Source organism: Emydura macquarii, unplaced genomic scaffold (assembly GCF_026122565.2).
Source record: "Emydura macquarii macquarii isolate MOO-44397 ecotype Brisbane River unplaced genomic scaffold, CSIRO-AGI_Emac_v2 contig_2205, whole genome shotgun sequence".
Lineage (NCBI taxonomy): Eukaryota > Metazoa > Chordata > Testudines > Chelidae > Emydura > Emydura macquarii.
In genome coordinates, this window is record NW_027132342.1 from 28,489,299 (window position 1) to 28,517,242 (window position 27,944).

The window sequence follows — 27,944 nt, forward strand, 5'->3', positions numbered from 1 at the left end:
AAGGTGAATCATTTTTACTGTGAAGTATAAAAAGTCTACTAATTTGCCCCTTGATTAGCTTCTCAGAAGTCATTTTATGATGGAATTGAAATGGACAACACTATGAGAGTCACAATGTATTTCTCTTTCAGCTTTTCAAAGCTATTCTCATAGAGGCTAGTTTTGTCAAGAAATCATGTTAATGCTCTCCTGAAATATATCAAAATCAGTGGGCCAGATCCTAAGGTGGTGTAAATCAGCATAGGTCCAGTAAAATTGTAAGGCATATTCACATTAATATAATCATCAGTTAATAAATAATTACAATGAATGCTCCTGCAATTATTAAAAAAGCCTTCTTAGCCTTCAGAATTCTTGCTAAAATTGCATATACTAGTTGCATGATTGAAATTTTACAGGTTATTTGCAATTATATATTTATGCATATTATGTTTCCATTTTTTCCTTTAGAAAGGATTGAACAATGAAGACATTTGCAAATATTTTTCTGGGACTTTTTATCTTTGAGGCCATTGTGGCTGCTCCTACAATAGATACCTTAACATATGACTCTGAAACCTATGACATAGCATTGGAAGACTTGGATAATCTTTATGACTATAATGAACACCTCCCCGTCAATCAGGCAGAGGTAATCTGAACTTCATTTATTTTGTTTTTCCAAAAAGTACAATGCATAAATTCAGTAGATATTTATGTTTTTTAAAAAAAACTATTCATCATTAAGACAAGTCTATTTATGAGGTGGCTATTGCATACAGTTAACAACAGTTTTCTGTGTAATTTAATATACCACATTTAACATATGCTTTCTCCCCATTTTCACATGTAGTCCAAAATGTGCCCCTGAATTTTTTAGAGCTAATCCTTGAGATTATAGTCAGTAGCCTCTGTTTCCCTTAGCTCTCCTCCTTTGACTCCGATACATGCTGGAGGCTCTCCTGGTGGTACCATTATGTTAGCGGGACAAAACCAAGAAATGAAGAAAGTTGGGATGCAACAAACATCCACGGCTCCCCAGAAAGTAGGATATAGAGAGGCTGTTTCCTGAGGCTGCATTATGGAATACTGGATATGAGGGATACAAGTATCTCATCTGACAAGCTCTTTCTGTAACTGTTGGAACAGAGATGAAGGAAAGGAGAAGGGAAGGAAGGGGAAATAAGAGAAAAGAGAGACTGAAAGAAAGGAGAAAAGACTAAAAGAGAAAATGATTAAACTAATTATAGTCCAATCCTGCTGTAAAGATTTAGGCAAAACTCTCGAAGAGGGAATGGGGGATTTGCCTGATTCAGGACTGAGTGCTAAGAAAACATTAAGAATAAAAGAATGGTGACTAACACCAGATTTAGATAATAAAACATGGTATTTTATAAAATATTATATAATGGGGATTTTGAATCTGAATTCTTCCTGTGATATCAGATGTTGCTTGGGGCATAAATAAGACTCCGCCATCCCTGTCTATCATGATATTTGCCAAAAGGACTACCTTGTTGTGTTTCTGTAACTTCTTCAGGAGGACAAGTTATTGGCCTCTCATTTAACCCCTAACCTAACCAGTGACCGCTTTTTGTCTGGTCTCTACATTTTGACATGCTAAGTTTGGACAGCACTGCCAGGAGTTAAAGTTCCTACCTGCACAGTTCTCAGGGTCATGGGAACATGCAAAGTTTTTGCAAGGAGCAGTCCCCGACCCCCAATGTTTATCACTGAACAGAATTATACAGTTTATAGCAGTTGTTATTGCTTAGAGGTTTCATGACTGAGGACAGTAACTGTAACTAACATTTGGAAACTACATAATAAACATTTCCCAGCAGCCAAGCAGCCAAAGGACAACTTATTAAAAAAATAAAAACAAAAACAGCTCAGAGTCAGTTGATTCAAATTAGTTTGGGCCATTGAAATCAATGCTAAGCACCAGCAGAGAATCTGGCCCTAAAATTGTAAACACTTTCATGAACTTATTGATGTAGTGCAGGAGAAATATAGTGTTCCTTTTAAAATAGGGAGGGAGATTTCTGCTAAGCCAGGGACCAGTCTGTACACAAAAGTGTTTGAAGTGGTTTTAAAATGTTCTCAAAATATAAGGTCCACAATGAACTGATTGCTCTAAGAGATGTTTGCAAACAGTTTCTAATGGCCAGCTTCCTTCCCTGCTCCAAAGCAGCACAGTGATGGTGAAAAGATGGTTGACTCTCCCCTAGAGAGAGGACTTCCCTTTGTACACCTCCCTTATGCACAGCTCCCATTTGCAGATACACAGCTGTCCACACACTCATGTTTCAAATGTGTCTTCCCTGAGAAATTTACCTTCACTCACTGCAAGCCCCAGCTGCAGGTCAGCTGAGTTTATTTGATGTTGATTAATATGTAATACCTATGCCTTGCTTCCATCTGAAAAAAAAAAAATGAAATCTACACCACTGTTATAAGGCTTCTCAAATTTAAGAGACAATTTTTCACCTGCTATCCTGCCTTTGTGATGTTCCGATTAAACTAGTAAATATATTACACATTACAAATATATTACACCTTCTAGACATGAATCCCCTTCACTCTGTTCTCTTTGGGAGAGAAGTGTCTCTCTAGCTCAATTTCCCTCCACGTCTCTATGAAAGTAATGAATGAGTGCTAAGAAAGACTGAGACTAAGAAAGGGTGAGAGCCCCTCAAGAGGAAAGAAAGAAGAGATGGAAAAGCCCTTTTAATTTTTTTTAATCAATCTCTCACTGGAGGCAGGATTGACTCTTATTACTGAGCAGCTCATTCAGTCTTATTTTATATTCCTCAAGTTAATGCATTATCCATCACAGCACTTGGAAGATTTTGTAGTTTAATAGACCTCCCTGGAAGAACATTTTCCAGATATCTAGCCAAAAATGTCCTTTGCTTATTTCCATCACATTATTCCTTCCATGTCCCATCCTGAACAAGTCAAGGCACTCACAGTTCCCTGAAATCAATGATAGTTCTGGGTGCTCAGCACTTTTGAAAATCAAGCCACTTTAAAGTAGATATCTAAATATGGATTTAGGTGCTGAGGCACCCACATTTTAAAAATGTGGCCATCATTTATATTTTTAATGGCTACAAACAAAATGTATCTACTCATTCCACCATTGCTATGACTCCTATCAGAAATGGAATCCAACCGTGTTTATAGATCTGAGCTACACAAAAGGGGTCTGTTTAACAGAAATTATTCCTGCAAGAACACAGATTATATGTATTGGTGTCAAGTGCCGTGGAACCCCAGTCTATCCCATTAATGCATGGCTGCTCTTTAGGCACCTGACATTTCCATTCACATCAGTGGGCTTTGGATCAAGCCTGAGACCCTTAAGGTAGTGTAGATCCTTGTGTTAAGGACTTTAAAGTCAAGTTAGCTGCAAACTTTAATTAACTGTTTTAGAATTTCCTGTTTGCCATGTAGATGGAGGGTAAATTTTTCAAAGTGCCTGACTTGTGCACCAACATCCCATTGAATGCCTAAGTGCTCATCAAAATTTTACCCAACAGGTCTGATCCCTTGGTATTCAAATGTGTAAGCACCACATTCTGTTAGATCTCAGCAGACTGGGAAAAGAAATAAGGATATGAAATTCTGAATTCATCCCCCACATCTATCAGTGGTAAAGAGTGGGTGAGAAGAATTAGGTCCATTCTATTTATTTAAAAAGAGAGAGAGAGTACTTGAAAGTCTTCTTTTACGGAAGTCCATCACTTCAAGATGGAGATCATGTAGTCTGTGAGGTGAGCGCCATCTCAGCATGGAATTAATAGAACTGGAAAATGACAAGCCTTATACATTTATCTTGAACATGAGAACAAATAAAGAGCAGATTGTGTTTTCTAGACTGGTGGGGGTCCACTACTGTGAAGCAGCTGGAAGGAGCATAAGCAGATGATCTTGCAATAATGTGAAATCATATGAGTGTGTGCTCAGAACTGAATGTGTGAGAAGCTTAGTCACTAACATTTCCCCCTCTTTCGAGTTTGTTGGTATGGTGTACGAGCGGGGGGGACGGTGGAGGAGGGGAGGGCGCGAATGAGCCTGAAGGGAGGTAGCTGTAGAAAGGTTTGTGAGAAGGAAACCATTTGGGAGGTAGGTGAGGAAAGTGGGAGCTGTAATTGGTAGAAGAGGTCATTGGCAAGGTTATTTTCAATTAAGGGAGCTCAGAGAAGAGATCTGGTTGGGTAACATAAGCAGCCTGCTAGAGGCAAAAAGGGCTTTAAAGATCCTATCATTTTATTTCCTCTGATTACAAGTATATTTCCTTTACATTTTTTCCTGGGGATCCAAGTCCAGGAGTTCATTTCTGTGTCTTTGGTTTTAGAGATTCTTTCCTTAGGGAATCTTTGTATTCCAGTGAAAATAAATGCAGAGTGGTATTTTTACACAATTCGTTATTTTTATAGACTCCGTGGACTCGTCTGTGAATTTTGTCACACAACCTGTGGTTGTTGAAGTTACCCCCTGTGAAGCCTCAGGGTGCCTATTGTTTTTATTTGTTAGGGCAACTTTAAGGTTTGTAAAGTTAATAGGCTGCCCAGATGCTGTCAGTGAACCCCCAACAGTATGTAGGTAGCAACAGACCTACTCAATCTCCTTCGGTGTGTTCATCTGGTGTAATCAGGGTGTGTGGGAAATACCATATATGGATGTTAGAAAGGCAAGATAGCTGAGGTTTTGTATGACTTAGAAAAAATGTACTCAATCCTGAATCAGAGCCAGGCAGCCGTATAATAGGCAATGTCAAATTTTGGCTATGAAACCTAAAGTTGCTTCTGAGCACCATTGCAATGATACCTGTAAGTCCTACTAAGGCTATGTAGCTGAAGGAAATGTATTGTTGGACAGCCTTAAGTAAAGAAAAGAGGTAATTCATGTAGAATGTTACATGCTGTTTGTAAATAGACTAGTGCCAACCACAGACAACAGGAAAAAGAAACTAAACTTAAGAACCAGGAAGAAATGCTGAGGTCCTGAAAGAATGAGATTAGTAAGGAAGGAGATTTAAAAGGCAGTCTTCAAACAATTTTAATAGGGTTTTTCTTCTGAGATTGACAGGCAATCACAGTGGTACAGATATAAGTTGAAGTACCACAGCTTTTCCTCATAGTAGTTTCTATTATTAATGAATATTTATATTATGGTAGCAACCAGAGGGTCCCAATCAATGTTGTACTAGGTTCTATCAAAAACTATATACAAAGACATATTTCCTTCCCCAAAAAGGGTACAGTCAAAAGGCCAGATTGTCAAAGGAACTATTTGTGTGAGAAAAATGATCACTGATGTCAGTGAGGGGTTCAGAGACTTTTCCCTCCAAAAATGGCTTACACTGAGCCTTTGCAATGAAAAAAAACTTGATTTGGACAGCATATAAAAAAAATATCGAGAACTGGAGACTGATTTATGCATATTACAGCTAGTCAAAGAAAATCCTAGCACAGTCTGACTAACATGACTAACCCCCCTTCCTTATAGCAGACAAAGCTTCTTTATAGCAGAAGGAAGAAGAAATTAAAACTACATCTACGCTATGAGCTAGGTGTGTGATTCCCAGTTCTTGTAGACTTGTGCAAGCATAAATAATAGCATAGCTGTGGTAGCATGGGCAATGGCATGGCCTGCCTGGGTCATGTGCATACCCAGGGGGTTCAGGTGAGCAAGTATTCTGCACAGCTAAGCCACACCACTACTGATGCTGCAGCCCAGGCTACTATAGCTACAATGCTAGTTATACATGTGCTAGCCTGATGGGAGCCAGCATGAATATGTCTACATGAGCTAGGAATCACATCCATAACTTGTAGTGTAAATGTGACCTAAGAGGTATCGAGATGGGAGTGAAATCTTTTCAATTGAGATACACAATGAGATGGGGTAATCAGTGCTGCTGAGATACAAGGCGGCTATGTTAGATGACAGGAGCTAAGGAAACACTAACAACTTTAAGAGGAAAGATGAGGGCCAGGGTGAGATGTGGAAAAATTGGGTTGCGGAGTAAAGGACAGGGGGGGAAAAAAAAAAGAGTTAAAGCAAAACAATATCCTGCAGCTGGTATTGGGAGTGCAAAGTGGGAAACTGAGTTACACATCCCTACAATTTAGGCTTAATACAATTTCATACAAATTTGTTGTTATAATGTCTTACCATATGTTTATGCTAGACAATAAACACATAAGATGAAATTGGTAGAGGGCCAAGTTACCACATTCCTGGACACGAGGAAGTGCTGTACTTTGTGATGGCACTCACTGCCTGAGATCTGGACATTCAGTCCTGTTCTTTCAGTTGATGGTCTGGTGGTTGTCCAGTTTGGACTTGTTCACTTCAGTCTTTTTATACATTTCCTCATTATGTATTACTTAGCCTTTCTCCAAATCACCATTAAGCATTTGTTTTAGATAATATGCATGTGCAAGCTTCAACTTTTGCTACTTATACATTATATCATTCTAGTTCTGTGTCATCCTGCTTTTGGGTTTTCCCCATAAAGGTGGCTTCTTCTCATTAAAGGTTTATATATTTTACCTAAAATCTTCCAGTACAACATGTTCTTTTTCTTGTCAGCAACAACATCAACAATTCTATGTAAAAGGAGAACTGAAAGAACAACACTGTTACTTTATCTAAACTCATTCACTATCCATATTTGTGAGTTATTAAAGTACAACTAACAAAGCTCCTAATCTGAGCTTTCAACAATTCTTCATTTTTATGTTTAATTTAGCATGTGTGTCAAATAAACAGGTGGTAAAAAATGCCATGCCCTCAAAATGTCAGCATTTTCTTTCTCTTCTTTAAACATAGGTTTTCAGAGACCTTTCACTCAAAGTCCAACCTTATGTTTGCAAATCATTACAAAAAAGCTTTGTTAGCAATTTTCCCTGTATTGCATTTTAAGGGGTGTCTTAATTTTAGGGCCTTAATAGTCAACACTGGGGAATAAGAACCTACACAGAGGATGGCGCAGAAGACTGGTAATTGTCTGCCCACTATTTTATCACACTCATCAGTTTAAACTTAAATTATGTTATTAGTTTAAAGTTATTGCTCAGCTGCCCACACGAAATAAATTGGTGGTTGCAGTCCAATTCACAGAGTACAGGCACACATGACTAAAAAAATCCATCCTGCAACTGGCACACTTGTTGGCAATCTCATTTGAGAAGATGAAGACTGAAAGGGTGTGAAAATGAAGCTGTGAACTCACTCCAGCACGTGATTTAGGCCTCTAAGCCTAAGGTGCATTGTCAAGGTAGCGTGAGGAAGCTTGTACTGCTGCTACTGCCAATGCTGTACTTTCTTGGGCTAGACAGAAGACTTTAGGCTGACAATCCAACACTTTTCATGAGCATTGCATGCATTGTTAAGACTTTCCATTTGATGAAGCTAATATGGAGCTGGGAAAACCTCAATCAGCGGGGGAATTAAAGCTTTCACAAGACACCATTGGTCCTTCATCTTAACACTGAAAATCTGCTTTCTATTAGCTTCTTATGTAGCCCAACTGTGATAGGGCTCTGCAAACACCACACTAGAGAAAAAGGGGTTAAGGAGATGCTCCAGGCCCTGGTGGCCCAGCCCATTTGCAAAGGCTTTATAGGCTGGGGGAGGAGGATCTGAAAAAGGGAAGCAGATTAGTTCAGAGGCAGGTGACCTGAACTGACCTCACCTCCTGGAAAGTAGCATCATAGGTGCTCTTGCTGCCTAAGGCCTGGTGATACTGATCTGACCAACCTGCAAAGGAGGGGTTGATGACTTTTGAAGGTCAGAAACTTTATCTTTATGTTCTATTATTTACTTTACCCTGTGGGAAGAGGGGACAGTGGTAGAAAGTGATCTAGGGAGGCAGCTGCATAGCGCCTGGAACTGCAGGGCTTAGCTGCCTACGACTGGGGTCTGGATTGGAGTTTGGTGGAGAGGGTGGTCCCACGCTCCCTATCAACCTATAAAGAGTGGACTATAACAGAAGTCTGTCCCTTAGTGGAGAAACTATCTGGGGAAGGCTCTGACCCAAGGGGGAAGCCCTGCTGACTTCAGAAGACTTCCACATTATTGGACTCTGTGTATCCCAAAAGGGGTGGACTAGAACATGTGACCTGGCCAGAGGGCTAAGCCACTAAAAGTACAGGGTGCAGCTATCGTGAGAAAGGAGAAGACATCTGCCAAACCCTGGTCTGATCATTAATCAGCACTGGTGTAAGTGTTCCCCTTTGCACCAAGGTTTAACTGCAGCTTTTAAATTTTTTCAGTTATTTATGATTGTCTTTGCCCACTTGCACTCTCCAAAAGTGCAAACTCATGGCTATTAAAGGGTAGTAATGGAGTTACATGGCTGCAAATCTATTACTATAACTAATTGATAGAACTCTTGTGAAAGCAGAATTCCCTAGAGTATATGGGTGGCAGATCAGCTCTTTACCATGCCTACTCCCTGCCCCCATTATGACCCCTACATCAAGTGTGGAAAATGGCATGTGCAGGATCTTGAGCTGGCACAAGATGATCATAATTGTCCATTATGACTTTAAAAAAAAAAATCTATGACTTGCATGAACAAGTCATTCCACTCTGACTGGGAATTATCTGACATCCACTCCTTTACACCTCTTGGGCAAAGGGGTCATATCTAATTATCAAAACTAGCCTAGTACAGCTTTATATAGCACTATTGCTACCACTGGGTTTCTGGCATTGGTCCAAGCAAAAAAGCTGCTGCAAGCTGACTTGTTTCACCCATCTAATACACTTCTAAACAAAACATCAGGACCAGAACCTAGGGTACCTGAAACTGCAAATGAAACTGGTAATCAAGCTGGATTGAGTCAGAATTTTACATTGACGCCAATAAAATCAACCTAAAGCCTGTCCATTTAAATCAATAGGCTAAATCTGTATTCTGGTACAAGTACAACAGGAGCAGTAGTAAAGCCTCAGTCACACTAGTAGAATCAGTGTTTATTTGGGATTTACTCAAGCCTGTCTGAGGTCAGAACGCAACCCAGAGACTCTTGCCTTTGGAAAGAGGAGATTCAGGATACCTACTTGGGATTCTGTAACCAAAGATGAATGGATGGAACATTTCTGCGTCCCATAAGAGATTCAGTGGAAGAATCCAGGAACCTTCCTAAGTTTCCACAGACGTTAACTTCTGAAGAATCATGATACAGCTAATTTTGTTTGGACAGAGCTATATACGTATGACAGTATATCTGCCCTGAACAGCTTGCCAACATCTTCCATTGTTAGGTATTTTCTTGTATAGTAGCTTCTATCTTCTGAACCGCACAACCCCCCTCTTTTCCTTCAAATGCCTCCCCAAAACTCATTTGCTTTCAGTTAGTATTTCATCACTCATTTCTGTTCAGGGGTATTTGCTCTCTCTTGTACCTCACCATAAAAGTTCATAAACAAACATCACAAAAAATAAAGTAAAAGAGCAAAAAGCTCAATACATTGAGTAGTTTGTGTTATCAAAAATACTCTCCCACAATTTTACTCTGCCTAAAAAAAAATGCTCTGCTATGCATATGGGCATATGAAAATTGGTTTTAAGTGGCTCATTCCATGAATAGCATCTAAAGAAAGCGGTGATGCTGGTGGAGGAGAAAGTCTATAGAACATTGGTACTGCCCATGGGGCTTATCCAAAGCTAGTTGATTTCAATGGAAAGAATCCCATTAATTTTAATGGGCTTTGGAACAAGCCCAACATTAGTAAATTTCACACCTGAATTGAATAGTTCTATACAGTATTCAGTTCTAACAATTTCAGTCTGAGCTGCTAGTGCTCAGCAGTTCTGAAAACCAGGTCTTAAGTTATTTAAGATGTTAAAAAACAATGCCATTTTAGGTGTATCAAGTTGGGCACCCAAATTAAAATGTCATTTATCAAAATTTAGTACATACTGTATAAATACACAAGGGGAAAAATTACAAGATGCTATGTGTGTATCTGAGCTTAAAAGTTTGTATGATATATTATTACTTGAGAAATGGTTTATGATCATGTGATTAAATATTCTACCTTAATGTGTATGCAAAAAGAAACAGCTACAGTTATAGATACAACCTTAAATTTGTCGTTTCCTTGCCTTTGAGGGTATAAGTTTGCAACCTTAAAGTTTTCTGTTTGTGTGTGTGTGTGTGCATGAAGGGATATTTTTATACAGTTTTCTTTTGTTGTGGTGTGTTACGCAAGTCTCGGGAGATTGTTAAATATTGTGATTTTTTAAAATCATAACCAAAGAAAAAACAATCTCCTATACAAAAAAACCCATTTTGATTCTCTGCAGTTTTTGTAAAATTCTTCACTTTCTTATTTTAAGAAAGTACAACGAACTACAGAGAAAAAAAAACTACTAAATCATCTAGAAATGTTTTTGCCTGAAATATCAAAATATCTAATAAGGCAAATCTTGCCAAAAAAACAAACATCTGGAAGACAAAGGGCCATTTTTGACAGTATATAGTCTAGGAAACATCTTTCTCTCATTAAAATTTTGCGTGATCCATCAAATATGTAAAAGATGGAGGGCTTCAGGAATCAGAAGCTTGATAATACAAAACAGACTTTCACCTCTTGGTCACTGGTTCAAAGCCAGCCGATGTGTAGTGGCCAAGTGTTCATATTTTGTGATTTGTTTGTAATACGTATCTGTGGTTTCTGTCCATTTTCTAGTGAAGAGGTGTTGACATAAAAATCATGTCAACTGGCATTTTCCTTATGGCCTCACCAGAGGTGCTAAGAATTGAATGGACTTGAAGATTGTCTCAGCAACTCACTTTTTCCAAGTGTCTCCAGATCAGTATTTAAACCCATTGGCAGGACAAGTAAGGGACGCTTCCACTGCCCATGCTATAATTGCTTTGTTTGAAAGAAATACAATTGCAAGCCTTCTGGATTGAAAATCTAGTATCTTTTACAACCACTAAATTTAAAATAAAAATACCTGCAAGTTTACACAGGAACACAATAGGAAAAATGATCTTTTGCTTCGGTTATAGGAGTGGAAGCTGGAATATCAGGATTTCACTTCCTGACTCTGCCAAAGACTGACCTTGGATAAGTCACCTAGAGTGAAATTCTTGCCCCATTGATATCCACTGGAGTTTTGCCATTGACTTCTGTAAGGCCAGAATTTCACTCACTCTCTTTCGTTCAGTTTCCCATCTGGAAAACCAGGGATAATACTTATTTCAGAGGGGTTTTGTGGGACTTCATATCAGTGAAGTGATTTGAAATCCTGAGAGAGTGTATCCTAAAATATGTAAGTAGAAAGACTATATACTGTAAACATCAGTGTTCCAGTGATGTACCTAAAAATATGGATCTTGACATACAATAATGGTGTGGTAGACAGGAGTGTTGCTAGACCTCTCTCTATGACCTGTCAAATATAGATCGAGGTTACAAGAAATTATTGGATATCTGTCAGTAACTACTACCTCTGAACCTCAAAGGTTTTCTTCCCCAGAATTTTCTTTCCATATGATTTCCATATCTAACGTGAAGAAAAATGTGCCCAAAGCCATTACTGAGTTTGGAAACTTTTTGGATGTATTAAACTTTTCCATATCTGCTCTTACAAAAAGTGAAACTTTGCAGATGTCCACAAAACAAATAAAAGTTGACATCTGTAGACAGACATATGCAAACACTTTTGCACAATACTAGCACAGGGTCAATAAGTTTGGAATGCATCTCTCCCTCTAGGCTCTCCATTCAGGGAACATCTGTCCCTATTTCCTGTGTTCTCTTGGTCTTCTTTTAATTTGTCCCCACATCCATTCCTGTTTAAGTGGTGTCACTCAGCTCCACAGATTGAAACAGTATGTGTTTTTGGTAGATATGCTAACAAGGTGCATCCTCACTCACTATTACCCCAAAATTAGCAAGCACTCATATGCTGATTAGAAGTTTTTAGTTTTTCCTCTCTCCATTTGCTATCTTCTCTTACACATTTAGAAACACTAGAGCTTCTTAATTCCAGCATCACATACTATCATTTCAATACAATTAAAAGGAAAGCATCTATGAATCATTTCAGTCTAAACAAATATTGCTGCTTCTTATACACAGGTCATTAGGACAGGCTAAAGATATAGGGCTTGATTCTGTGTGGTACTGAACACTTCCTGTGAGATTCTAAACTACCTCACTGTTCAGTCTTCAAAGGAACTCATCACTAGAGCTGGACAGGAATGTTTTGGCTGTTTTTCCACTGAAAAATGCTGATTCATCAAAACTGAAATGGGTTTGCAGGAAAAGATCAGTTTGGCATTTTTTTTTTAACTTAAAAAAATTGAAGAGTTTTAAAAATGTTGAAACATCCTGTTATGCATTTTCAAAGTGAAAAATTCTAGTTGACCAGTTTAAAGGGACTTTTGACTCCCCTCCGCCCCCCAGAATTAGCTTAAATTTCCAGTCAGATTTTTCAAAATTATCAAATGAAAATGTTTAGATTGATCTAAACTCATTTTCTTTTCATTTTACTGGTTCATGATCATTTAAGATTGACATTTGTCCCAATTCAGGATGGGAATTTTTTTTGAAATCTTGATTTTCCCCAGATTGGGAAAAAACATTTCTCCCCTTTCAACTCTATGGGTCCCAGTATTGCAATGTGCTGGGTAATTACCATCTAAGTTTAAAACAAACTATTTCTGCTCAATGAGTGTAGTTTAGGTGGTTGCCAGGATCTCTTCCAGTTCAGCCTTATGGTGTTTATTATATGCAACAATATAAAACTATAGCACAATATTTAGTGAGATTATAATAAGTGTGTTTTTTCTTCCAGGACTATCCTGGAATCTATCCTTCCAAAACAAACTGCACTTACTGAAGGTTACTCAAGGTATAATCAAGCTAAGTGCTTGTATGGGAGTTACAATAGTGCATATGCACAGTTTGGTTTATGTTTAGGATATAGACCAAGTGACATTTGTTTGTTCTTAATTTATTTGGCCTTTATGGAAGGCCTGATTTCAAAAAATCCTAGCAATAAATGTCCTCCTCATTAAAATGCAGGTGGCTAGGATTTATGGTCAGCAGCTTAGGCCACCCAGCAACCCACACTCAGCTGGAGCCCGCGAGCCAAGAACAGACTGGGTTGGCCAAGGAAAGGACAGTGCTAAATCACCTGGGAGATGTGGGGATCCAGCTCTTCTCTCACGTCACCTGGTGGGACTTGTATAAAGCACCCACTAGTTTGTAAAGCTACTTCCCCCAGTGGAATGTGATTGTGATATGAATGCCCTCCTCCAGCACTACTCACATATGGGCACAGGGGTGTGTTAACTGCACCACACTGCACTTGCAGGAGAGACCTATAAAGGCAGGTTAAATATGCAAATTATCTTATTAGCACCCTTCCAAATTGCAAAATAAACCATTTACTAGGAGAAGAAAGATCTAGGACTAGATGCAGGCCACCCAGTAAATAAGTACACACAGCACATAGATGCCCAAGGTTTGGTTTCTAATTTTCATAACATCAGAATGATGAATCTGGACTATTCTTTAGTTTAGCTCTGTAGTTTGAAAAAAAAATAAATCAAAATGGTTTAGCTAGGGAGTCCATTACGGCCAGCACACCAGCATGTGTTGTTTGTTCAGTTATCTGAGCTGATGCAAGGCAGGCAGCTCTATTCCATTCTAAAAAACATTCTTTAAACATAATACTGAGATGGTGAGAGAGGGGTGACAGATTGTGGAGGATTTTATTCTTTGGAATTAAGATTCCTCAATGTCCCTTACTCCCCTCAAAAATGTTCCTTAAACTCCTACACAAAGTAACAATTTATAGAACTGGGGCACCAGATGATACATTTCAATTGGGCTCAAACACTAAAAGAGGCTTCCGTACACCTTAATAGGTAGGGATATATGTCAATTTACTGAAATAATTAGTTCTAGCCTGAGTACTTGGGGCTCATTTTCAGTGTACAAACATATGGCCCAAACCTGCAGTCTTTTCTCAGGCAGAGCTCCTACTTACTTCAGTGGGAGCTGAGCTTGAATATTATAAATACTTAGAAGTTATATAGCAACTTACATGTTAAAAGCATTATAGACATTAGCTACTTGTTCCTTCTAAAATAAAATAGTAATGCTCACTCACTTCCCTCAGAGGGGCATTTTGGGTACTATTTCCTTTTACATATGGGGAAATGGAGGCAGAGAGCTGAAGAAACATGTCAAAGGCCACATACTGAGTCAGTGGTGGCTGAGTCCAAAGAATTTCTGTTGAATTAGTTTCCAATCCTGTATTCATTCCTTCAGACCCCACTGCCTGTCTGTAATGGTAGACTTCTCCTGTACTCACCTGTCAACAATGCTTTGTTCTATGACAGCAGCAGACATGACACTAGAAACTGGCCACATTTATATTTATTCTAAAGTAGTGTTGGAGCAACATTGACAGAATGCAGCTTTATAGATAGTATAACAAATATTGGTTCTTCCAACTAATTAGGTGGTGGGACTCAGAAGGAGAAAATGTTTTCTAGTGCTATGGCAGGGTTTACCAAAATTTATAGGATTTTCTTCTGTAGCTCTTCATGCTTAGATACTTTTTATCTTCAACTCTTCACTTTTGTACCCTCTGCAACTGTTGATAAAGCTGTACAGTGCCTTCAACCATTCAGACAGTGAGAAAAAGGTTGACAAACACCAACGCTAATTTATTACGACAAGCACTGACTGCCTCTCCTCTTTTAAGATGCGGGCTTTTAGAAACATAATACAGTTCAAAGGTGATGTACATGTGCTGGTATGTTGATTTGTGGATTTATTCTGACAGCTTTTGCCATTCTAAATTCAGATGATTGCATTTTTCTTTGGAACCTCTTAGTAACTTTTCATTTGTCAGACCAAACATCACTGTATGTATCACAAAATTGGTTAGCTAGTTCTCTCTTTGAAGAAGTGTGAGAACTTGAATAATAAATTCTCATTAATACAGAATTTGTGTATAATATTTTCCATAACAAAAGAAAATCTGAGGTGAAAAGTGAATAAATATGTTTTATAAGCTCTACAGTTGGACCAAGTCAAAGTCATCTGGCAGCTGCAGTATAAAATGTGGATGTACCATTGAGCTTCAGAGCATGTGTGTCCTCTAGTGGTAGAATCTGATCAATGAAGTATTGTTAGAACACCACCAGCCAATGAAAGCAAACAACAACATGTGATATACCTCCTTAATATAACTATGTTTCTCCCCAGATAGAGATTGGCACCGTGTTACCTTCTGTAACTCAAGAGATTTATTCCCCACCACCACTGCCAGAAGAGGCTGAGGAAGAAGCATCAACACCAAAACTAATTGATGGTTCTTCACCACATGGGTCAGGGGTTCTTGGGCCCCAAACACATGATGGTTAGTAAAAAAAAACCGATGCCATTGCACGGGGTAGATTTCCATGATGCACTGAATACGTTGTGTCTGGTGGTGAGTTTGTACTTTTTATTAAGCATCTAAACTACTGAATATTCAGTAATTATCTATAAACCTAGTCAAATTTTTCTCACAAAAAAAAAATTGATGAGAAGTGGCCTGTTCAGAAACAAAACATTTTGTGAAAAAAGTCAAACATTTGGCAATTTGTGAAATTCTGTGACATTAATTCAAATTATCAAAATCAACTTCAATATTATTGAACATGTTTGTTCTATGATTTCTAACAATTTCAGTAAGTATTTCAATTAAAAATATTGATTTAAACATTGTGGCAACTGGCAAAAGACAAAAAAGATTCATGTTTAACTTACAAAATGGAAACATTTTAGACATTTCCTGTGTCTTTGACCATCTCTAGTCAGACAGAAATCTTTGACAAGTCACAAGGGAAATTCCTTTAAAAGTCTATAATAAAATGCAACTCTGCCAAACCACCCTGCCAAACCACTACACCAAATATCAGTAATTGATCTAAGCTGAAGCCACAGAAGTTGGAGTGGGAGTTCACCAATGTTGGTGGTTGTCATGACAAGTGTCAGTGTTATGTGGCGACAGAGATGCAACAAGGGGAAGACCCTGCAGGTTCTGTTTTGGTTTCTATCCATGAACATTATATGAGTGCCTACAGGGACAAAAAAAAGAAAGGAGTTCATATTTCCAAATGTGTATTTCAGTGGGTGGAATGGAATCACTTCTAGACCAATTTTTGTAAATGACACCAGTTAAACTCGACCAAGATAAAGAATCTGTACTGATGTCAAAACAAAAATGGGGACAATTCTGAAATATCCAGTGCAATTTCCTCCATTTTAGAAAATTTAAAAATGTTTCAAAAGAGGTGTTATGCTAAACTTCCCTATGCTATGCATTATGAATCTGTCATCCTTCACAGGAGTTCAGTGGGACCTAACAGAAAGACAGACTTTTCTTTTGAAAATGTGGATAGGGAACTCCAGGTTGGAACACCTGTTCTTATGTGGAGTGTTGCTGAGGATCCACCAACTAGCAGGAAGGCCGTGAGACCCAGGAATTCCAACTGCTCTTGCTGAATCCACTTCAGACTCTCTTGCCTCCTAAGTCCACACCAGCCAAGGAGGAGGAGTAGCAGTCCCCAAGACAAGAGGGAGAAGAGGAGAAACTCTGTCCCTGTTTTAGCTGCAAAGTCCTGTCTAAGGGTGGCCATCTAAGACTCTAAACTAAGGCTGGCTGGGAAACAACTCCGTTTCATGAAAAGTGAAAATGTTTTAATATTTATTTTCACTCCAGTGAGGAATGAAAACAATGCCTTTTGATATTTTTCACAAAAAAGAGCGAGTCCCACCCCAGAATAGCCAACACCACACTGATAAGGGCATTCATCTGTGATGTGGAAGATCTAGGTTCAGGTTGATGCTCTGAATGAGGCAGAACAGGGACTTTAACCTGGGTCTCCTACAGGCCAGGTTGGTTGGAGATTATAGAGGCAGTCTTTCTCAGTTTCTCCTGTTAGAGCTCTACCACTATGTATAAATAATCATTGGAGCAGAGAAATAGAGACTGACTGTATATCCCAGTGAGTAGGGCACTCCCCTGCAATGTCATTCAAAATAGGGACTAAAGTTTGGGTCTTCAACTACCCATGTGAGTGCCCTAATCATTGCACTATTGGCCATTCTAAAGTCTGTGGTTACATCTAGATCCTGGAGCTGAGAAACCATTTTAGTTGAAATTGATACATTCCCAAGAAAATGGTTTTGACAAAAAATAATATTTTTTTTGCCAGAAAAGTTGTCAATTTTGCCCCCCAAAACAGTTTTACTCTAAATTCACGTAGGCCCAGATTCATTACAACTGGTTCAAGGAGGTGTAACTTACACCTTCCTGTGTCAGCCATGCCCCTTCCAACCAGGTCAAATCACCCTGTGGCAGGGAAGGCAGGCAAGCAAAAAGAGTTTGCCTCTCAGAAATGTTTCTCTTGGATCCCCGAGCCCTGCAGACAGAGGTTCCAGAATAAGGGAGCACTTTACCCTGTGGTTCCTCTCTCTGTTTGCCTGAAGAGAACAGGCAGCAGACCTAGCATGTCCTTGGAGGGCTGTTCCTCAGCTAGGCACTGCTAACAATGATCATGGTCTTCGGTGATTGACCTTTTTGCAGAAAATAACCTTATCCTAGTTGGCCATAGAAGTCAAGCCAACAGGCAACTCCCAAAGCCACCAAGAGCCAATCCACCAAGAGCTTTTAAATTGTAAGTTCCACTATCTTTCACTAACTACACTGCTAACTGAACTGCCTAGCACAACTTACCAATTAAATTTTACAAACAAAAAACTCTCAACTGTGCATTTTGTACTGGATAAAGATATGGTGGGGCAGGAGTATTTAAAGCCTCAGTCAGTGAAATGTTAAGTTTCAGCGTTACACACATGTCCACTAATATTCACTACTCAAAATGGTCTGAAGGGCATCTGGACAAGCACATGATTTCCACAGTGTGACTCAGTGGAGGAAATATCAGAAAGAAGACCCACTCTAGTCTTCCATATCCCACACCTTTCAGTAGAAACCTTCTGTGAATAATGTGAAGTGGCTTGAGTTTCCATTTTCATGCTCCTCCTGGGGCATCTAAATGTTTTCTTTGCAAATGCACATCTTTCAAGCAGTTTTAGCTCCAGGGATGAAAAATCTTTCCTGATGTCAAGGTTCCGGATCAGAAATGTTCATTAAAAACAATGCAAAGGAAATTGATATCCTGTTTCCATAACCCTCTAAAAATTCATTTCCTTAATAATCATCCAAAAATACTGTTTACGGAACTAAACTTAAGTAACTGTAATAAGTTTCAAAGCCACCACATTTGAATCCTTAGGGTAGCATGGCATCTGAGGAGTACAATGTGACTTCAATCTCATAACCCTAATAAGAAGAAAATGTCAAATTAATTCTATTTCTCATATGAAACTCCTCTGAAAGTGGATTACAGTTGTTGTGACTGCTGTTCTTATCTCACTTTTTAATCACCAAATGAATCTATCAGTAACTTAGATGTTTCATATTATTGTGTATTAAATTCATGTTCAATGGACTTCGTTATATTGAACTCTGAAGCATTAAGTTTTGACTGACCATATCATGTCTTGTTCCACTGTTAAATAAGATTTATCAAAGAAAAGGATTAGCCATTTAAAGACATCAGGAGGATTGTCCAGCATCAGCCTATACAAATAAGTGAGATGATTAATTCCAGTTCACATATCAAATCTTTGTAATCAAAATTATATCAAGAAGGAATTTGCACACAATGTGGATTGTATCCATTGAGACCCTTTAAAGAAATCTGACAAAGGAACTTGATTCATTCCACTGCCATTTTAAACTTCTGCTCTTCTGGAGATGCCATAGGAATATGGGGTGTCTCGAATGTGTAAGGATTCAAGGTTCAGTTTCTACATATACTGTTAGTTCTATACAAATGTTTGCATCCTACAGTCTCTAGGAGCATGTATAGTAAAGATAATGACAAAACTTAGCATGCTGACAAATGTCAATATGGATAGTCCTCTCCATCCTAAACTACTGCACCTTATTAGATTCTGTACTTTAACTCTCCTCTGCCAAAGCCTAAGGCCAAGACCGTGAGTGGGCCTAACATAATTATGCAGGAGTGGGCAAGCAGCTTTAACCTCTTGCAATGCTGCTCAATAGCAGTCCCCACACCCTTGCCCTTCTAGGGGAACAGGACACTGGAAAGGGAACAGAAGGTGGTGTGGGAGGGAGGATCACAGTACCACACCAGGCCACAGAAAGGGCCTGGAATACCAATGGGAGCATTCTCCATTCACTCCATCACCTCAGGGGAGCTCAGTATCAGTATCTTCCCAGTATTGGGCCTGCACAGGTCTGTACTGCCCCCTATTGAACACTTGTGGCTAGCTACCACAGTCTAGCCTTAAACAACTCTTGCACCATGATTAGAAGGTAAACAGACTGACAAGAAAGCCCTGGGCATGATTTTCCACTTCATTGTGATCAATAGAGTTATACCCATGGCAGGGACGGCGGCAGTACAACAGAGTGAAGTGTCTTCAGAATAGCAAAGCATAATCTAGGAATTGAGGCAAATGGCTCCAAATGATTTCAACTATCATGAAGAGAGGGAGCGAGATTCCAAACCGTGCAGAGCCTTCTAGATCAATGTCAATACATTGAATTGCTCCTCAAAGCAAATGAAGAGCCAGTGAGATCTTTGGAGAGGACATGATCTACACCCTATAGCTAGAACATTAAACAAACAGCCTTATTCTGTGCTAACAGTAGACTTCAAGTGATCTTAGATATTAGTCTAATATCAAACACTGCCATAATTTAATCTGGAGGTCAGACATACATAACTGTGACAAGGTCCTCAGAGAGGATTAGTGCCCACCATCTTCTAATTAAAAATAGTTGTGGGGGGGAGAAGGCATTTTGGCCTCTACTACGAGCTGGAAATCCAGAAGTGGTAAGGGATCTAGAACCATCCATATACAAAGAGCCTCACTGACACACACTGGTAGACACCATCTTTAGCAGAACATCTACATGCTTCTGCTTCATTGTAATCATCAGCTACATTTTATCTGGATTGACTTTTATTAAACTAACCTCATCCAGACCCTTCGTACAGCTAGACACTTGGAAAGCAGAGAGACCGCACCAGTTGGGTCCAAAAAAAAAAAAAAAAAAAGAAAGTAGAGCTGGGCAGCATCCTCATAGTGATGGTAATAGAAAGTCCACTCTCACAAGCACCCCAAGTAGCCTTCCAAACATGCTGAATAGGAAGGGGTGACAGAACAGAACTCTCCATAAGAGCTCTCAAAGGACATGAGCAATTGATTCCCCCCCTCCTCGCCCCATAACCACTTCAGAGATATAGAGGAAGGAGATCCCATCCATCCCAGCAAGGTTTAACAGTCAGTGGCACTGAAGGCTGCTGATAAATATCCATATTGATTCCTTCGGCTCTAAATGTCTTTCCTGAGAGGAAGTCACTCCTAGCAATGAATACAGTGTAATCCCATTGCCATTTCTAGCAGAAAGCCAGGCTGAACAAAGTCAGGGAAATCAGGGGACTCCAGCTGGCACCAGAACTGCTTTTCCCAAACCAGGAAGTTTACAGAGCTGGCAGCAATTGACCAGTTTGTCTAAGAAAAGCTAGCATCTTTTGTTCTCCCTTCTAGAGGCATTAACAATCTCAGCAAATAAAGGGCCAAACCACCCCCCCTCAAACATACTTGATTTTACTGCCCATTACTACATCTTGTAAATTGTGGGCGCTCTGCAAAGAGATGGAGATGGATCCCTCCACTCTTGTAACTGCTCTCCCAGTTTATGGGCTGAAGGAGCAGCCACTCCCCATGTCTGCTGGTCGCCCAGGATGTTGAAGCAGTTTCCATGGCTTGGTCCTGGCCTGCCCCTTTAACCACCTTCTCAGCTGACCCATTCACCCATGAGACATTTGTGAACATCCTTTGTTGTGTTTGTAGATGTGCTCAGGCACCCTCCTGCACATCCCTTATGTGAGGCTTAAGAGCTGTAGAAACTCTTCCACCTGCCCTCTATACCATGGAGGAATCTCACCCTTTGTGAACGTGTAAAAATATACTTCTTTAGAAGCACAGAAAAAAGTCAGCTACTGTAGGATTATTTGGCTCCTCTTCTAGTATGATAAACACGTATATTTACAGCTACAATTACTTTAATTTCTATCTCAGTCATCAATAAGTCAAACAGGCTAAAGTATACAACATTAAAAACTTTTTAAGTTTGGAAGGAATATCTGGAACATAGTACAATTATTGCACAGTGTGCTATTTTCTTAATGATAATACCTCTTAAATAATACAGTTTTTATGAAACTGGGGCAATCTTAATACTCTCGTACATTTTTCTTCACAAAATTGTTTTTCTTTAATTTTTCATAGGCCTTCCAACTTGCCTTCTGTGTACATGCCTGGGAACCACAGTCTACTGCGATGATCACGAACTCGATGCTGTTCCTCCACTGCCCAAGAAAACCACCCATTTCTACTCTCGTTATAACAGAATCAAAAAGATCAACAAAAATGACTTTGCTAATCAAAGTATGGATGACCAAACTGATGCAATTGGTTTCCCTTTCTTTTTTCTTTTTTGGTTCATGCCATTTTAAGTGGTAAACTGTCATATAATCTTACATCAAATCTGTCAATGTTAATGGGACACATGCTGAAAGTTAAGCACCTGGTGAAGTACTTTGCTGCATTGAGCCTAAACCTTCAGTAGCTTGACTATAGATTCACTAAAATTTAATCCTAGAATTAGTGCAATTAGTACAGTACAAATATTTGACTATATTTAGCTATGCACTTGCTAGCATTTCTAATTAACTTTAAATTCTCCTTTGAAGTACAGTGGAATTAGTTCTCTTCTTTAAGGAAAGCAATTACCATTTAGGTAGTATAACCACTAATTAGCAAAAGTAAGAAGGGAATCTATGTAAGCGCTTTAAGAAATTTCTACATTTAAAGATACTTATTGATTTGCTCTGGTATGAACAGGAAAATCTTACAGAAAAGGATATATTGAGGCTAAGATTTAAAAAGAAACGTGCTAAAGGTTGGCTCCTTGAAGCCTAAACTGCCAAAGGCAACTAGGGATTTTTAGTCCCTCTGTTTTTATGTAAGCAACATGCCTTAAAGGGGCCTTTTTTAAAAAAAAAAATGCAGAGCCCCCACAATTGATTTCAGTGGAAGTCACTGGGTACTGACCACTTTTAAAATCAAGCCACTTTTCAGGAACCCAACTTTTGAATTTTGAAAATCTTGTCCTGATTTTGTTTACAAAGTCTAACACCAGTACTGAACCACTACAGTAATACACTTAAAATTAATCATGTTATAGAACTCACTGACTTATATTATCATTACATTTATTAATTTGAAAATGTTCTATTTGACTAAGTAAGAGTTCTAAAATAAACAAATTTATTCTTACTGGAAGTGATTGAGTGAAATTATTCATCTCAAACACATTTACAATATCCAGAGACACTATCAGGCTCACAAACATTGTACTGAAATTTTTTTGTGAAAATTTCCACCCCCTTTTAATGGAAAATACTTTTTAGACCAAAAGAAAAAACTCTCCTCTTTCTTATGTTTGTTTTGTTTTTGATGAAAAATTGTTCCACCTTGGTAGAAACAATAAAAATCAAAACTCACTCTCACTTTTTACTCTTTTCTACTGGAAAAAGCTAGTAAAAAAGACAGTGAGTAATGAAAGTGTTTGGATAGACATGCTCACTTTTTACCCTCCTCCCTTTCATTTTTCCAGTATGGAAAATAAGGGTGCTAATTTGTCCAGAAAACACTTATTTTAAAAAAGCAGAAAGTTTAGAGACTATGACAACATTTCATTCTGAAATTTTTCAATTAAGAAACATTTTGAAAAAAAGGAGAGAGTCTTTTTATGCAATTTCATGAAAGACTCACTTTTTTTTTTTTTTTTTTAACAGCTCTCCTCACAATCTATCAAGATAAAACTTGTTCCCATTGTGTAATTTTGCTCTTAATGGAACACCCCCACTAAATGGGCTTACTGGAATTCCTCTTGAAGCTACTATTTGTGCTCATTAATAATGGAAGATGGTCCCTTTCAGAAAAGGAAAGGTTTTTCAAGCCTGAAATTGGAATTACTGCTTTAAAGACCTCTGGGAGAAGTAATCAGTGCTTTACCATACAGGTGCATGTGTGTCATTAAATACCTTAAGTGGCTGTTCATTTGTAATTTAAAATATATTTGCTTCTCTTTTTTTTTTTTTTTTTTTTTTTGCTTTTTAGGTTTTAAGACAGTCAGAAATAAGTTCTGGAGTGCACTAAATATTTTATTAATTTTCTCTGCCAGACAATTTAAAGAGGATTGATCTGACATCAAATTTTATATCTGAGATTGATGAAGATGCCTTCAGGGAGCTGCCCCAGCTTCAGGAGCTAGTGCTCCGTGATAACAAGATAAGGCAGCTCCCCGAATTACCGCCTACCCTGACATTCATTGATGTTAGTAACAACAGGCTTGGCCGCAAAGGAATAAAGGAAGAAGCTTTTAAAGTAAGTTTGGGATTGACAGAAAAATCTCTCCCCCTCTCTGGGGAAAATTGTGGCCTGACCAGAGCAGCAGCATAAGGGGCACAAAGATGCTCTTTACACACCTGCACCATATCACAGGTAACAGCACAGGAGGCAAAGCAGGCTCCATAGCGGTGCTATGTCCACCTGTCTTGGTGGGAAGAGCTTTGGCTATTCCTCTCCAATAGGCTCAGCAGTGTAGCTACACTGGCACTTTAGAGAATATACACTATTCTCTAAATGCCCTCACTGGAGTAGCAGATACTCTGGAAGCTGCAGTTTGACACCGTCCCTCCTGGGCTCTTCCTAGGGCAAATCTATCATGTGCTGGCCTTTACTCCAGTCACATCATTAAATCACAACCCAGACCTCTATTTTAATAGATCTAAATAATAAAAATAGTGGGACAGATTCTCATGTCTGATCTGATTCTTATACACCACTCTGTTGTCCCCAAGGAGCTAGATTCTAGCCAGACCTGATCAGCTATGAATTCCTTCAGGGGAAAGTGGCTCTCAGCCAGCATAACAAAGCTTGCAGAATCAGCTCCTACATCAACTGCTCCTGCTCAGCCTAGCTCAGGGGATATGCTGGGGAACTCACAACCCAGCCTCTAGGATCAAGGCTCCCTCATGATCTCTCACTCATGCATTCAGTGAGTCTCAGACCTGGGAAAGAATCTGCCCCAGTATTCCATACCTATCATCCTAGAATCTCAAAGAGGTTGGCAAATGTTAATGAATTCACAACAGGTAGGTAGGTAGTTTTATGCCTGTTTTACAGATGGGTAAATTGAGACAGAGATTTATTGGCTTCCCCAAGATGCTAATGAGGGATGAGAGCTCAGGAGTCCTGATACTTTGAGTAAGCAGAAGATAGTGCTTCTCCACCAGATTTCACTCCCTTGCCACTGTTGATATGCAGGAGTCTTTTTGTTTTGGCTCAAGAACTTTACTTAGAAACATTCTGCTTGAACAAAAGTGATTTTTGCCAGGCAATAATCTGATGACTCTTCTTAAAAAAAAACAGACCCAAAGGAGTTTCTGTAGAAGCTGGGAGAGGCAGCATTTGCACTTTAAAACACTGAGCTGAAGACTCCACTTAAATATTTATTTCCCATTCTCAGTTGCTTTACCAAGACATCTGATCTCTAATAGTAACTGATCTTGGCCAATGCAAAAGGAAGTTGCTATCGGTATTTCATTGTATTTTTTTTAAAACCTAGAATCATGTTGATTTTAAAGGAATTGGTGCATTAAGCATCTTTTTGCAAAGATGGATGTAAAACTTACTATGACTTCCTAGGAGATTTTACAAAATTCTAGTTTTTTAGAAAATACTCCCCTTCCTCTTCTTCCAGGATATGATCGACCTGCATCATCTTTACATCACTGACAATAACCTGGATCACATCCCACTCCCACTCCCTGAAAGCCTCCAAGCTCTTCATCTTCAGGTAGATTACAAAACCAATTGATTTTTTATAGCAATACAGAACAACAGATATAACTGGGAGGGCAAACTAATATTACTGTTTAAGTGTGGGGGTTTTTAACTTCAGGTAAACTCATTAGCCAAATGCATCATGACATTTACTTTCTATACTCATTTCAGAGTCAGCTGACAAATATGAAATGTGAATAATCCAAACTATAGTTCATCTCGATATGAATCATTAAAACTTACCTGTGCGATGTAAATGTTTTCAAATTTAAAGGGCCAGATTGATATAATTTAGAGTAGGAAACGGAGCCATTTTGATTTACACCAATGAAGGAGCTGACCCATAATTCAGAAATCCTTTCTAGCTTATTCAATGTGGGTATCTAAAAAAGCATTCAAGCCAACGTGGATGCTTTTAGATACCCACAGAAAGTTATATTACATCATACAGAGTTCTGTTATCATTGTGTTATAATTCATTCTCTCCAGATACTTTACTAGTGCTGTCACTCTTCTCTGGAAACTCTCCAATTTGTCTGTATTGATGTGCTTAAGCACATCTTCTGCTTTCCCTCTTCACCTTTTCTATCCTCTTATCCATTCCTTCTTCTTTTTTTCCTTCATGCTTTCTTTCCCTTTCTATTTCTTCAGTGCTCTCCTTCTCGCCCTTATCAATGCCATCCTTCTTCATTAAAGAGTACTTTTGTTTACTATGTGGTTTGGCAAAATCATTTCATCATTCTGGCTTGGGTTGCTCTACTCACCATGGGGTGACACCTCTTCCTGGTTGCTCTGGGAATTAGCTCTTTCCAGGTCCAACACAACCTCCTGCTGCTTGCCACATTCCCTACCATCACTCTCTGTCAGTCAGGGTGCTCAGTCTTCATGCTTGGCTCTCCAGCCAGGTCACTATATTCCTCCCTTTCCAGGGTACTAAAGTCCTACTGGACAACCATGCTAGGCAGTCTGCGCTCCACTACCTGATCTGTGCCACTTCCCCAGTGGCTGTTAAGGAAAATTGGGCCCACCCACTACTCCAGGTTCCAGTCCAGGGACCCTATCCCTGGCAACTGTTGGTCTTTCAGTGGACTCCTTCCTACAACTTCTGGCCCCCCCTTCTCTGGATATACATGATGGAGTAGGTGTGATCTCTGGTTTTTTTATTGTTTTAATATGTTCTCTTTTAATGGTTTCACCTTCAGAATAAATGTGCTTGCTTAGAAAGATTGTGTGGTAATTTACACCTATGGGCCATTATGCTGCTTATAGTGTAAAGCAGGCCTGTATAGGCAGTCTGATTAGCTGAGGAATTCACAGAGTAGGTAAGTAATGGTGCAGCCTGGAAAAAACCCTGGTAAGGAGGGAGAAGGAAACATGTCTCCAACCAAGAGAGGTGACAGCTGGGGAGCCTGAACTCTGAGAGTGGGTGCCCTGGGTGGACCATAGAGGGGGAATACAGATGCCACTGCCCTGAACTCCCTCCTCCTAAGAAGTAACTGCAGACTACTAAACTCCATAGCCTTAGACACCTCTCCCCACAGCCCTTTTCTGGTGGCAACTTACTAGCTTTATACCACCCTCTTGATCCTCTTCAGCTGAGCTCCATCTTCAATCAATCCTTCAAGCCTTAGCTCTTCCCCAGGTGCAGTCAATCAGATTGATTAGCCTCTCCTTAGCCTCATTAACCCCTTCTGGGCTGATGTGGGGTGAACACATTCATAATTTGATTCCTACCTTTCAAGAAATAAAGAACTGTATAGAATACATGTATTCTAAAAATAGTAATCCATTCTTTTGGTTTCACATTGCTATGCTGGTGCTACATACACTACTACATATTGAACAATGATACAGACAGGCAAGAAGCTGGATTCTCTCCTGCACCGATATCTGGCTGGCACAACAGTGTGGGAGAGGCTCTCCATAGCTGGCAGATGCTTCTCATTTTGAGATGTGTCATTTTACTTCTAAAATGAGCTATGTCCCACCTGAATTTGCTGTTCTATCATTTTTATTTGTGAAAATTATTTATATCAGAAAAATAATCACAAAGCTGGGGTTACAGGAAGTTATTTATACACTAAATGAATGAATCCCACAGCATTTTAAGCTTCCTGCATGAATTCTGTGTGCGTAAGTTCGTTGACACACATTGCATTCCAGATCTGTGCCTTGACAAATTGAGGGGTCTGAGGCTGTCAAGGAGATGGTTATGGTTCCATGATTCTTTGGGCTGACCTCTGCTGGGCACGATCCTTCAGCTGAGAATTGCTCTGGTCTCTCACCTTCCCATCTTGCACCACCCTGCCTTCTTCGCCTATTCCACAAAATGTGAGGTGTAGCTTGGGACTACAGTTTTATACCAGTTGGGAGCTCCCCCTAGCTGGGAGAATTGTATTTCTGGCAGCCAGAATCTCTGTGAGCAGTGCAAAGGAACTGGGTCAGGGAAACAACTTGTCCTTTGATCTTATATTACTTATATTTGTTCTTGTCCTGATCCTTTGTGCTTCTGTTACAACACAGAAAATGCATCCATAAATTGGTTTTTAAAGACAACTGTCGTCAAACATGTATTTTTGTCTTTATGGATATTTTTGTTTTTCTTTTTAGAACAACAACATTCAGCAGATGCATGAAGACACTTTCTGCAAAATGAAAGATGTTGCTTATGCCCGTAGAGCTCTGGAAGACATCAGACTGGATGGCAATCCCATCAATTTGAGCAAAACTCCTTATGCTTACATGTGTCTACCCCGTTTGCCAATCGGTAGTCTCATCTGAGCTTGGACAGTGGCCAGCACTGTCGTTTGACATGATTTTCTCTATGACAAAAGAGAAACTCATTGCTACATAAAGCACTATACATATTATTTTCAAAGCTCATTAATTTGAAAGGCTTT

General features: G+C 39.2%; 1 protein-coding gene and 1 long non-coding RNA gene across 2 annotated transcripts in view; one reads left to right on the plus strand and one right to left on the minus strand.

Moving 5' to 3' along the window:
- LOC137160531 (uncharacterized) overlaps positions 1 to 27,944 on the minus strand; it is a 97,602-nt gene that overhangs the window by 1,407 nt on the left and 68,251 nt on the right. The window lies entirely within an intron of this gene.
- On the plus strand, positions 464 to 27,825 carry EPYC (epiphycan). Its single transcript, XM_067559095.1, has 6 exons — positions 464 to 631; positions 15,247 to 15,400; positions 21,421 to 21,579; positions 23,381 to 23,583; positions 24,962 to 25,057; positions 27,655 to 27,825. The coding sequence occupies exons 1-6, from the start codon at positions 464 to 466 to the stop codon at positions 27,823 to 27,825; spliced, it is 951 nt and encodes a 316-aa protein (XP_067415196.1).

Coding starts and splice junctions, on each gene's coding strand:
- EPYC (XM_067559095.1), top strand. CDS start 464: ATGAAGACATTTGCAAATATTTTTCTGGGACTTTTTATCTTTGAGGCC. Junction 21,580..23,380: donor AAATGACTTTGCTAATCAAA/GTATGGATGACC, acceptor TTTCTCTGCCAG/ACAATTTAAAGAGGATTGAT. Junction 23,584..24,961: donor TAAAGGAAGAAGCTTTTAAA/GTAAGTTTGGGA, acceptor CTCTTCTTCCAG/GATATGATCGACCTGCATCA.